The sequence below is a fragment of the Pollachius pollachius genome, assembly GCF_949987615.1.
Source record: "Pollachius pollachius genome assembly, chromosome: 5".
In the NCBI taxonomy this organism is placed as follows: Eukaryota; Metazoa; Chordata; class Actinopteri; order Gadiformes; family Gadidae; genus Pollachius; species Pollachius pollachius.
In genome coordinates, this window is record NC_136938.1 from 23,990,163 (window position 1) to 24,001,879 (window position 11,717).

General features: G+C 46.4%; 1 protein-coding gene across 1 annotated transcript in view; it reads left to right on the top strand.

The window, feature by feature from the left end:
• Window positions 1-1,530: 1,530 nt before the first annotated feature.
• aldh1a3 (aldehyde dehydrogenase 1 family, member A3) overlaps window positions 1,531-11,717 on the top strand; it is a gene marked incomplete at both ends in the record, with an annotated part of 10,681 nt that continues 494 nt past the window's right edge. Inside the window, 11 exons of the mRNA XM_079736091.1 lie at window positions 1,531-1,629; window positions 1,824-1,928; window positions 2,190-2,330; window positions 3,351-3,480; window positions 5,729-5,790; window positions 7,385-7,513; window positions 7,930-8,043; window positions 8,631-8,733; window positions 9,408-9,592; window positions 10,102-10,266; window positions 10,687-10,844. Coding sequence (XP_079592217.1) covers window positions 1,531-1,629; window positions 1,824-1,928; window positions 2,190-2,330; window positions 3,351-3,480; window positions 5,729-5,790; window positions 7,385-7,513; window positions 7,930-8,043; window positions 8,631-8,733; window positions 9,408-9,592; window positions 10,102-10,266; window positions 10,687-10,844 — 1,391 coding nt within the window. The remainder of the gene's footprint in view (window positions 1,630-1,823; window positions 1,929-2,189; window positions 2,331-3,350; window positions 3,481-5,728; window positions 5,791-7,384; window positions 7,514-7,929; window positions 8,044-8,630; window positions 8,734-9,407; window positions 9,593-10,101; window positions 10,267-10,686; window positions 10,845-11,717) is intronic.

Consider the following 11,717-nt stretch of genomic DNA (forward strand, 5'->3'; position numbering starts at 1 on the left):
CACCCCTTGATTTTTATTCTTATAATCTCCTTCTGTGCCTGTTTGTCTTCATAGCAATTTCCCCAGTTCTCTCCCTCTGTCCCTTTTCTTTCATCCAATTCTTGCTCCCCCCCTTCCTCTCTCTGCCTCTCTCCCTTTCTCCCTCGCTCTCTCTCCCTATCTCCCTCTAGGTCTCTCTCTCTCTTTCTTTCTCTCTCCCTCTCTCACTCTCTCTCTCTTTATCTCATTAGGAAGTGTTAGCAAGTTGCTGAAGTGAGAAATGAGGCTGCGAAAGCTCGTTGTCCTAATTAAACTTTGACATGAAGAGTGACAAGAGGCGACGAAGGGGAAACAATGGCGGGCTGTGTTTGAGTAGGAGTCCACAGAGAAAGAGAGGAACTGCTTTTGTCCGCTAAGAACAAAGCGTTTGTTTGCATGTGTCCAACTCCATTCAACCTCACAAGGTCCAGGTGCAAAAACCAACCTCGCGAGCACCATCACAACTCATCACACCTTCGCGCCACTGACGAAGGCCTCGAAGTCGTCCCGCATATGCCCGCCAGAGGCAGATCAAAGGCGCGCTGCTACAATGTCAATATTGTGCGAGAGAATGAATTCTGTCTCATTACTTACATCGTGGGCACAGCCAATAACTCAGGTGTGAAATTGTTGCTCTTGACTCTCGGCTGTTTTCCAAATTGTCCGCAAATCCGCACACACTCACACTTGGCTGCCACACGCGCACATACACACACACACACACACACACACACACACACACACACACACACACACACACACACACCATATGCACATACCATACACACACTGACACACACAGACACATATACACACACACGGACACACTCACTCTCTCGCCCCTCTCTCACTTTTTTCTCCCTCTCACACACACAGACACCCACACGCACTAGCCCTCCCTCCTCTCTCTCTCTCTCAGACACACACCACACACTCTCTTTCTCTGCCCCCCCTCTCTCTCTCTCTCTCTCGCTCTCTCTCTCTCTGTCTCTCTCTGTCTCTCTTGCACTCTCTGTCACACACACACACACACAGACACACACACGTGCACACACACACACACACACACACACATACACACACACACACACTCACACACACTCACACACACACAAAGCCACATATACACACGCAAACAGCCACACACACACACTGTAAATTGCAATGCATTCAATTGTTTTGTTCCATTATAGCCTTTGAAATGTTTGAATGGGAGAGAGTAAAACCTGCAATTTGCCCCAAGGTCAAGTTGCAGATTAAAATAGATAGGCCGATCTAGTTTATCTTTTGGCTGGCGATAATAATTAGCTTCACAAAAGCAAAATTTAAAGTGGTCTCCTGAACAGCTTTGCGTTAGATGAGTGCTGTTGATATTTTAATCGGGGCGGAGTTCAACGTCCCTCAACTGTTCATTGAGGAGGGAGGAACTCGGCGTTCTTATAAAGCCCACTGAGAGAGTGTAACGTGGTTCAGTAGAGAGAGCGGACTTCTGGACTATACCAGTGACGTAGCATGGCCACCAATGGAAAAGCAGAGAACGGAGTGACCGAGGAGATCCCTGCTTTACCTTTCCCCCAGCCGGTCAAGATCCAAGACATCCATCATACCAAGGTAAGACACGATGCAGAAACAATCAATACAAGTATTACAACGAACTTTGCATTGAATAAATATCAATATCTCACGTGCACTTGCAATGAAAAGGCCTATGCTCAACGATTTATTTTCATCCTGGTTTAAAATAAGTCACAAAGGTGTCTGTGAGAAATAGCATGCGTTTTAAAAGTGACCCCTTATTTCCGCAGCTTTTTATCAACAATGAATGGCACACGTCCAGCAAAGGGAGAACTTTCCCGACTGTGAACCCAGCGACAGGTGTCAAGATCTGTGACATCCAAGAAGCAGACAAGGTACAACCTACGACTCAGACCCTGTGCTCGTTTCTAAGTGATTTCCTCATCAGCCTCACACATTTTCAGTGGAGTACTTTCTCAGCTAAACCCTGCTGCCAAACCGTATGCTTTTTAAAAAGGCCAGGACTATTTATCTAATTTATGAATTTGTTATTTCACTAGAATCGTAGCAGTGCATCTCCGTTTCGGCGTTTAAAATGAACACACGTCAAGCGTTGTGTCGGTGTATGGGTGTGTGAGACATTGTCCTGCGTGCAGGCAGATGTGGACAAGGCGGTGGAGGCGGCCAAGGCTGCAGGTGAGCGGAGCGCCCCTTGGAGGAAGATGGACGTGTCCAGCCGCGGGAGGCTCCTGCACAAACTCGCAGACCTGATCGAGAGGGACCGCGTGTTTTTGGCGGTAGGCGAAGCTTATTTCATGCAACGTAAATGATGCATGATGATCATGTCACTTTGGTTGAATCATGTCACATCACGCCTATGCATACTACCGTGGTTATCATTACGAGCGCTAGTGTGTGTTTGTGTGTGTGTGTGTGTGTGTTTGTGTGTGTGTGCGTGCTGATGTGTGTGTGTCATAGTCAGCCTTTATGTGTGTGTGTGGGTGTGTTTGTGTGTGTGTTATAGTATATATGTGTGTGTGTGTGTGTTGTAGTATAAATGTTTGTGTGTTTGTGTTTTATTGTGTGTGTGTGTGTGTGTGTGTGTGTGTGTGTGTGTGTGTGTGTGTGTGTGTGTGTGTGTGTGCGTGTGTGAGAGTGTGAGTGTGTGTGTGGGTCGGTGGGGTTGTGTAACATAATTTTAAATTAGGGTGAGAGGGCCACGTAAAAACAATTTTCTTTATCGTTGTTGAAAACAGGCCATCACTCCTCAGTGAGAATATTAGAATTGTATTTTGCCTTGGCCTCCATAACGCATGACATCATAGCATCCCCTCGCCCAGCCCTTCCAGCTTTCACCCGGTCTTTATCTCTTGCATGTAAAGTTCCTTTGACTATAGTTTTTGACCACATTGTTTTTAAGGAAATCCCCTTTGCTCTGCCATTCTCTCTCTTGGGTTGCCAGGGCGCATTAGGGGTCTGAAGTTAACATGAACCTTTACAGATGTGAATGAAGTAATAATATGTGATTGCATGTGACTGCTAATTGCAAACATGCACTGCAGCGGTGGTGTTCATAGGGTACGGCTAATTTCACTAAACTTCCAGCTCTGTTCTGGGAAACAAGGACCAGATTAATCCCTTTAAAAGGAGGAGGAGATCGCTCTGACGGGATCCCAAATCACCGTGGCCCCCTATTTGCTCTGAGAGCAGTGGCCCCATCGAATATGACTGCGGTGAACGCCGAAGCCTGTGTGCGGAGATACAGACAGATAGTGGATAAACAAACAGGCTGTTGCTTCTTGTTTGTGTTTCCTTAGACGCTGGAGACCATGGACACAGGGAAACCCTTCCTGCAGTCCTTCTTCATCGACCTGGACGGCAGCATTAAGACTCTGCGCTACTACGCCGGCTGGACTGACAAGATCCACGGGAAGACGATGCCCGTAGGTCAGTGTGTTAGCGGGCCTGGTTGATCCCCTCATGTCCAGCAAATATACCGTTATTTGACCTTTTTTACGTTTATATTTATTCTAATTTATTTCATCCAAAAGTTTTTTTTGCGGTTAATAATCCAATTACCCAATCCAAAATAATCCCACGAATTCGCCTTCACATATTTATTTGAAATGAATATTTGCATAATAAACACATATTTCCCTCTACAGGTTTCTTTAAAATACAGATATGCGTTCACATTTCTTTGAAATGCTTTTACTTAACGGTTACAGTACAAAACCCACAGAACTTTAAAAACCGGACAGCATTGTCAACATGTTGTTACATACAACGCATTGCTATGCGTTAGCCGTACTTGTTAATAGTTTCACCTGGGGTGTCTGAATCCCGCCTGAGTCTCTTGTTAAAGCTTCTGGAACGCGTCCTTTAACCAGTCCACTCCACTGATCCACACCCCTGAAGGAAACAAGCTAATTAGAGCTCAAGTCGGGGGGGGGGGGGGGGGGGTACGCTCGTAGATTGTCCACAGCCCTGGGTGGTAATCTCACCCTGCAGCCTCTTAATACGTCCCCCCCGTCCGTCCACCAGCACCCCCACCCCTTCCCTCCTCCAGCCCTGTCTCCTGCACCGGCTAGGATGGCAGGTAGACAAAACACACGGGGACCTCTTCTTTCCTCCCAATTACATTCCGATAGAGCGGCGAGGAGACGCAAAGCCTGCGCGGACAAAAGGGAGGAGGATGGGGGTGAGATGGCGATCGCTGAGGTGTGACAGGGAGCGGGGATTAGCGAGGCCCGGAGCCAGACGAGACGCTCCGTATCTGTGGCCTGGCCTCCGTTCAGTCTCTCCAGATAGAGACGCTCTCAGAGTAAAGACAGCGATCTGGGGTTTTACCTCTCAAAGCGCACGCGCAACACTTTAGCACTTCACGGTGTTCTTTCAGTGTGTGTGTGTGTGTGTGTGTGTGAGACACCGTACGCAGGGGTGTACACGGATCAGGGTATGGAAGATATCCCCACACTTGAGGGGCAGAACACAGTCCAGTCGTCTTAGGTTTAATCCGTTGTGCGACGTATTGTGTTACAGTAGGGTAATACTATTGTATTACAGGTACTCACACACAATACTCACACACAAGGTTATTACATTGTGTGCGAGTATTGTATCTGTCGCTGAATTCCATCTTTATATATATAAAGCCCCATTATTAATCTCACATTAGGAACAATTCCATATCTTACACTGTAAACTTAAGTCGAATATCATTCAGTTGGAAATTAAATATTTAATTCCATCAAATCTGCACCGTATTTAACAGGGTACATGCGGAAAGTAGTCTTTTGCCTTACATTGTTGAGCCCGATTAATCATATGGCCATTTTGTCCCCTTAATACCCGGTCGTAACAGGCATTGTGTGGCCGCGAGCTGCAGGGAATCCTCTGGCTTTGGTGTCAGTGGCCCCCAGGCTCTGAGTCTTAACATGTCGTTAGCCTTACAAACGCTGGGATTTCCTCACCTTTCCCTCTCCCCCCCCCCCCTCGAAGATGAAAGACGCAAGATTAGCGGATAGTACAATAGAAACATGAGAAGGTCAAGACGAGAGGCCGAGAGGCCATGTTTTACCAGAGAAAACGCTGTTGTGTATACGTTGGTATATACAAACTGTCATAAAGGGGCAAAAATCAAAGTTTGGTGTAAAAAGAGAGAGCTGGTGTTGCTCGCTTTACGCTGGGTCGATGAGAACGGGATTTGATCAGCGGCCTCCTCATTGGAATGGACAAGGAGAGTGTTCCTTTTTAAATGTCTTAACGGTTGAATTATGGACAGTCCCAACATTGGAACAGAGTAGAGGGTGTAAAGAGTATTCTTTAATTCTTTAATAAGCGTTGTGTTTCATTTGGCTCGGCTCTGTGTGTTACCTCTTCCTCTTGGCATCGAGGGACGGTCATAATTCAAAAGTGACACACCGGGAGGAGGTATAGTTTTCACAATAATGGGTGTGTCAGCAAAAGCAGCAATAATTGTGGTAAAAAAATAAATAAAGACACTGTAAGCTTTTCAGAATGTACGCAATTTCCTATGATTTGTCACTTTGGAGAAGAGGAAAAGCTAATAAAAAAATTGGGAAATGGGATAAAATAATATAGCCATAGTGATAGGCGGTTCACAACTTTTAAGTGACAATGGATGAAACATAACGGCATTGTTACTCTGTTCTTTCTTCTCCGTTCCCCTCAGATGAAAGTTTCATGAGCTTCACCAGGCACGAGCCCGTGGGTGTCTGTGGAGCCATCATTCCTGTGAGTGCAGACCTCGATCTGTTTTTACTTTATGAACAATATGGTATAATGATGCTCATTCATAATACTTATCTTTGCCTATGTGTCAGAGATTCAATCATTAAATACACACTGCTTGAGTGTGTGTGTGTGTGTGTGTGTGTGTTTGCGTATATGTGTGTGTGTGTATGTGTTTGTGTGTGTTTGTTTGTGCGTGTGTGAGTGTGTGCGCGTGTGTGTATGTGTGTGTATGGGTGCATGTGTGTCTGTGTTGTTTTCAGATTGTCGGAGACAACATTTTCTGTAATCCATCCGGTCTGAGCTGCATAAAGACACGGCTTGATTTACAATGCTGAATATTAAAATAGAAGTTCATAACTCTGGGAAGCGGGATACAGGGCAACAGTATCTGGACGTCGGTGCCAAGCATCAGATAGTCCCACACAGCTCTAGCAGCACAACCACATCATTATGATACCCAAAGCACTCAGCTGTGGTCTGGCAAGCCCTTGACAAAGACCTCATCCCCAAATGAGGGCTGCCACCACGCAAGGGCCTAAGTGCCCAGGAAGGTTAACAGCGCTAACATTTCCTCTTAACCTCGAAGCCATTGTGCAGTCAACTATATCAGAAACGTTATCTTTTTTTATCGTTTGTCTTAAGACAGAAGACACCTTCTCTCGGCTAATTCCTCAAGCGAGGATTACTCTTAACAACAAGTCACAGCAGCCAGAGCTTGTTTGCGGGCTCGGTCTACTTGCACCCAGTGTAATATATGTTAATGTAGTGGTTCTTTTTGTAGCAACATCAGATTTAAGGTGGGGCGGTGTTCATGGTTATTTTCCTCTGCGCGGTGTCAGGTTCCACTCTGTCATATCACAGACAGACCAGAGTGTATCATTTCTATATCTTGACAGTGTACGGCCCTTTTACTTGTATCTCGCCGCATAAGCCTATATCCTCTTATGTTGCTTTGGCAACAAAGGAACAAAACGGCTGTTGTTTGACAGGGCAGATTATATCATAAAAAGTGAAATTTATACTGAAGGACATTGTGTAATTACTAAAGGTACCACTGGCACACGCACAACATGACTCATTGTCAGAGGAAACCTCTCTCCGACGAAACTCCCTTAATGGCGAGGACTGTGTCCAAAAAACGCTGGGAAACTGAACAATAACATAACACAATCATCCAGTGCGCACACGTACTGCTGCGTGATCTGGGTTTGAGTGCCCAATTATCTGCCCTTTTGTGGGGCCACATGGGAAGCAACCCCGACTTGGAAGTTATCTCGCGTCAAACGATCTCTGTCGAGGCTCACTTACAATTTTGTTTTATTTGTCTCGAACACAAGTTTTAACAATCGGTTCGCGCCAAGGTGCTGATGAACGATAATATCATTCAAATGTTGCCCCATCGTTCCAATCTGAACTTCAATAACCTGTGATGAACTCAATCACCTCAAATGTCTGGACAATGTTAATCAAGTGGCCTACGTCACTGCTTGTGCTTTCAAGGTTGTTTTTCGTAGCCATAGAGCAGTTTGGTCTTTACAGTGTGAGCTAATATGTTTGTATGATGTTTTTTTCCCTCTTTTTTCTGTCGCTGCAGTGGAATTTCCCCCTGCTGATGTTCATGTGGAAGATGGCGCCGGCTCTGAGCTGTGGCAACACAGTGATCATCAAGCCGGCGGAGCAGACGCCACTCACCGCCCTTCACATTGGCGCGCTCGTCAAGGAGGTCAGCCCCAGAGGATCTCTGCATACGTAGAGGAAGCTCACAGACTGACAGAGCCTGACACCGGGTCTGGTTCTGAGGGGGAAGGAATACTTTAGTTCTGCCAACATCCCAATACATGACATTACATGACATTATGTTTTGTATGTTTCCACGTAGATGGCTCGCTCCAAAGCTATTTTACCCTCTGCGTTCATTGCAGATGTTAATGCAATATAGAAGAATATACAGATAAAGAGAGATGTATATAGATAAATAGATGCATCGACATGCAGGGGCGTGTGTGTATGTGTGTTTGCGTGTGACCCTGGGTAAGCCACAGCGCGCTACGCTGTCGTCCTCGGTTAAGGGTTGTTCTGTTTCAAATTGCCAGCGGTTCGGTCTCTAACCCTCCCATCCCCTGGTGGTTGTGCTGACAGGCGGGGTTTCCCCCAGGGGTGGTCAACATCCTTCCCGGCTTCGGGCCCTTGGCGGGGGCCGCGCTGGCCAGCCACATGGACGTGGACAAGGTGGCCTTCACAGGCTCTACGGCGGTAGGTAGCGGCCTATGGGAAATATGTTACGCATAATGTTTTGCATTTGTTTTGTCCTTATGGGACAAAGAGCAGGAGCCTCGCTGTGACCATTAGTAGAATGATTCTTATTTTATAGCTTTTTGTCTGTCTTACACTCATATTAAATTACTAAATTAAACTCACTATACATATATTACTCTGGTTGGCTCTCCTACCACTGTGCTCGCACTGAGAAACAAGGGAACAAGCCAAGGGACTGCACATATACAATACATTCACAACCAGAAGCGTGAATAGGATTTCAAAATACATTCACAACCGCAAAACATACATCGAATGATGCAGCCAACAGTCTTAAACTCTGTGGAGTGTAAGACTTTTCTGACAACAAAAATTGATGTTTGTGGTTCAGAAAAGTCTCAAACTCCACAGATCCATCCCAGAACAGCTACTTTTAAACACTGTGACGCTGATCTTGTCGGGACCTTCTTTCTACGGCGTATGCAAACAAGCAGCGGCGGTGTTTCTTCCGTGAGTAGACCCCGCGGTTAATGACACACACGGATTACTGACTCCTCTTGTGCCGTCCCTCCTGGCTTCCGCAGGTCGGCCAGCTGATCAAAGAGAAGGCAGCCAGGAGCAATCTGAAAAGAGTCACGCTGGAGCTGGGCGGAAAGAACCCCTGCATTGTGTTCGCTGACTCAGACCGTAAGTGATGTGGTCGCATCCCGCCCCGATCAAAAGGCACAAGCCACAAAGGAAACGGGCTGGTGTGTGTGTGTGCATGTGTCCATGTGTGTGTGTGTATGTGTGTGTGTGTTTGTGTGAGCACTCATCTGTATAATAGATGTTTTCGTGCATGTGCACGTGCATCTGTGTCGGCTGTTTCTGAGGTTTGTGTGTGAATTAATTATCCGTGTGTGTGTGTGTGTGTTTGTGTACACACACATAACACATGTATTGCATTATTGTGACACCCTCAAGGCAGTTGTAGGATTTGCCGTTATTTTAAATAAGTACTGGATTACTTCCTTCCTCATATAAATCAATGTTTGCATTTCCTTCCACATTTACATAACATTTACATTAAGGGCATGAAGGGCATTTAGCAGACGCTTTTATCCAAAGCCAACTACAACCATTCATACACACATTCACACACCAAAGGCGGAGTCAACCATGCATGCTTGTTGGGAGCAGCAGTTAGGCTAAGCTGCCTTGCTAAGGGACACCTCAACATCAAACTAGCAACCTCTCGGTTACAAGTCAACCCCGCTCTTCCTCTTGAGCCAAGCCGACCCCCGACGGAAGGTATACCGAGGCAGCCTTTTAACTCTGCTGCGTGCTGACGTCTCCCCTGGAACCCCTGCTGTGTCCCGCAGTGCGTCTGGCGGTGGAGGAGACTCAGAAGGGAGCCTTCTACAACCAGGGCCAGTGCTGCACCGCAGCATCGCGGGTCTTCGTGGAGGACAGCGTCTACGAGGAGTTTGTGCGGCTCAGCGTGGCAGGCGCCAAAAGCATCGTCGCGGGAGACCCCCTGGACCCCCGCACGTCACACGGACCTCAGGTGATGACGTCGCGCCTACCCTTGCTCACGAGAGCCAACACACTTGGGAAAAAAAATGAAAGGCGCTCGCTGCTGCTAGATCCCACGGCCTGGTGTGCAGAGGGCTAGCGGACGTTTGTTAAAGTTTATGCTCGGCGGACCATCAGCCCTCTGCCGTCCACAGAGGGGTTAGCCTTGATGTCACGGGTCAGGAGTGTCCCATTAATCACTGCTCAAAGGCTGTAGGTAAACACAGTTTTGTGTGTAACTATAAAGGAGGAAAAAACTATCCAATAGTTTTGGATATGAACATATAAAGTTGTTGGTTGGCATTGTTATAACCAAGGAGTCGATAGAAAGAAGTTACCACCACAGCCGTGGAGAGGGTTGTGAATTTGGGCTGCAGTGTACCCATTTTAAACTCTTGGTGACAATGTTAGATACAGTACCATTCACCTCAGAGGCCTTCATATCATATTCTGATCCGATTCCTGGTCCTTAACCCTCTTGCTTGTAACCGTAACCCACAGATTGACCGAAAGCAGTTTGACAAGATCATGGAGTTTATCGAGAGCGGTAAGAAGGAGGGGGCCTTGTTGGAGTGTGGAGGACGGGCCGTGGACGACACCGGCCTGTTCATCCAGCCCACCGTCTTCTCCGGGGTCCAGGACCACATGCGCATCGCCAAGGAGGAGGTCTGCTTCCACTTCTTTACTACACAATGGTTGACATGGTTGAAAGGCTGCATATTGAGTATAGTATTAGGAGAAAATAAATTATGACAAAAAAATAAATAATCCAAATCCATCCATTCTGGACCACATAATAAGACTTTTAATTATGTGTGTTATAACAAAACGTTAAACAGCCTTTAACTTTGACTTTCAAGTTGATCCAAAGTTCTCTGTGGCAGAGTGAAAGCTACTTATAGAGCAGAGATTGAGATTGCAGGGGGGATCCATCAACGTTTTTAACCAAATGTGGTCCGGTCTTGTATACTTTTTGAACCAAATCATATACACACTGTTCTTAAACTAAAGCAACAGCAGACTCTCAGCCTTGAGCGTTGGAGTCTCCCCTCTCTTAATGACAGAGCTGAACCTCTTCTCCTGCAGATCTTCGGGCCGGTGCAGTGTATATTCAGCTTCAAATGCCTGCCGGAGGTGATTGACAGGGCCAACAGCACAAAGTATGGACTGGTGGCTGCTGTATTCACCAAAGACATGGACCGGGCCTTGTCTGTTTCGTCGGCTCTTGAGGCCGGCACGGTGTGGTAAGCTCTGACTCAAACCCCTCAACCTTCATCATCTTCACCTCATGCACACACCAACCCTTGTCTTCTTCCTACACACACAAATCATTATTTCCTTTTTTATTATTAAGAAGATGTTTTTATGCAAAGCAACACACAGTGATCTCAGAGGCAGGTCATTAAGGAGCTGGTATGTGGATCAGGACAACTTGCTAAAACCAAGCCCACTAGTAGATGGCAGACATAGGGGATTCGAACCGGGGAACATTGCATGGGAGTCAAACATGCTAGAGATTTGATCCCTACCCCTTAAGATACATTCCCCTGTGAGACCCCTACTTACTCAGTGTCGGGAATAACTCTGACGAAAGGACAAACATTTACTTATCATTCTACTATTTACTATGCAGATAAGTTACTATGCTCCCTCAAATGTTCTTGTACAGAGGTTTGGTACAGAGGAAACCTGAAGCCAAATAAGGGGGACACTAAATGTATAAGAGCAGGGCAAGGATATGGAATGTATGGAATTTAAACACATACATGTAATGTGTATTCAGCAGGTTTGCTGGAATAGTATTATAGTCATTGCATTTTGTCAGACCACAGGACCGCAGTACTGGAATGACAGCCAGTGAGAATACTGTGGAGACAATCTAGATTACATCTGGGACTGTACTGCCCTCTAATGGTTCAGATGTGCATACATGGGACAAAATAGATTGCTGTTGTTCATCAATTTGGTAATTAATTAAGACACCATTAACGCTCTGTCTTGCTCTCCCTCTCTCTCTCTCCCCCCATCTCTCTCTCTCCTCCCATCTCTCTCTCTCTCCCTCTCTCTCTCGCTCTTTCTCTCCCTCTTTCTCTCTCCCTCTCTCTCTCTCTCTCTCT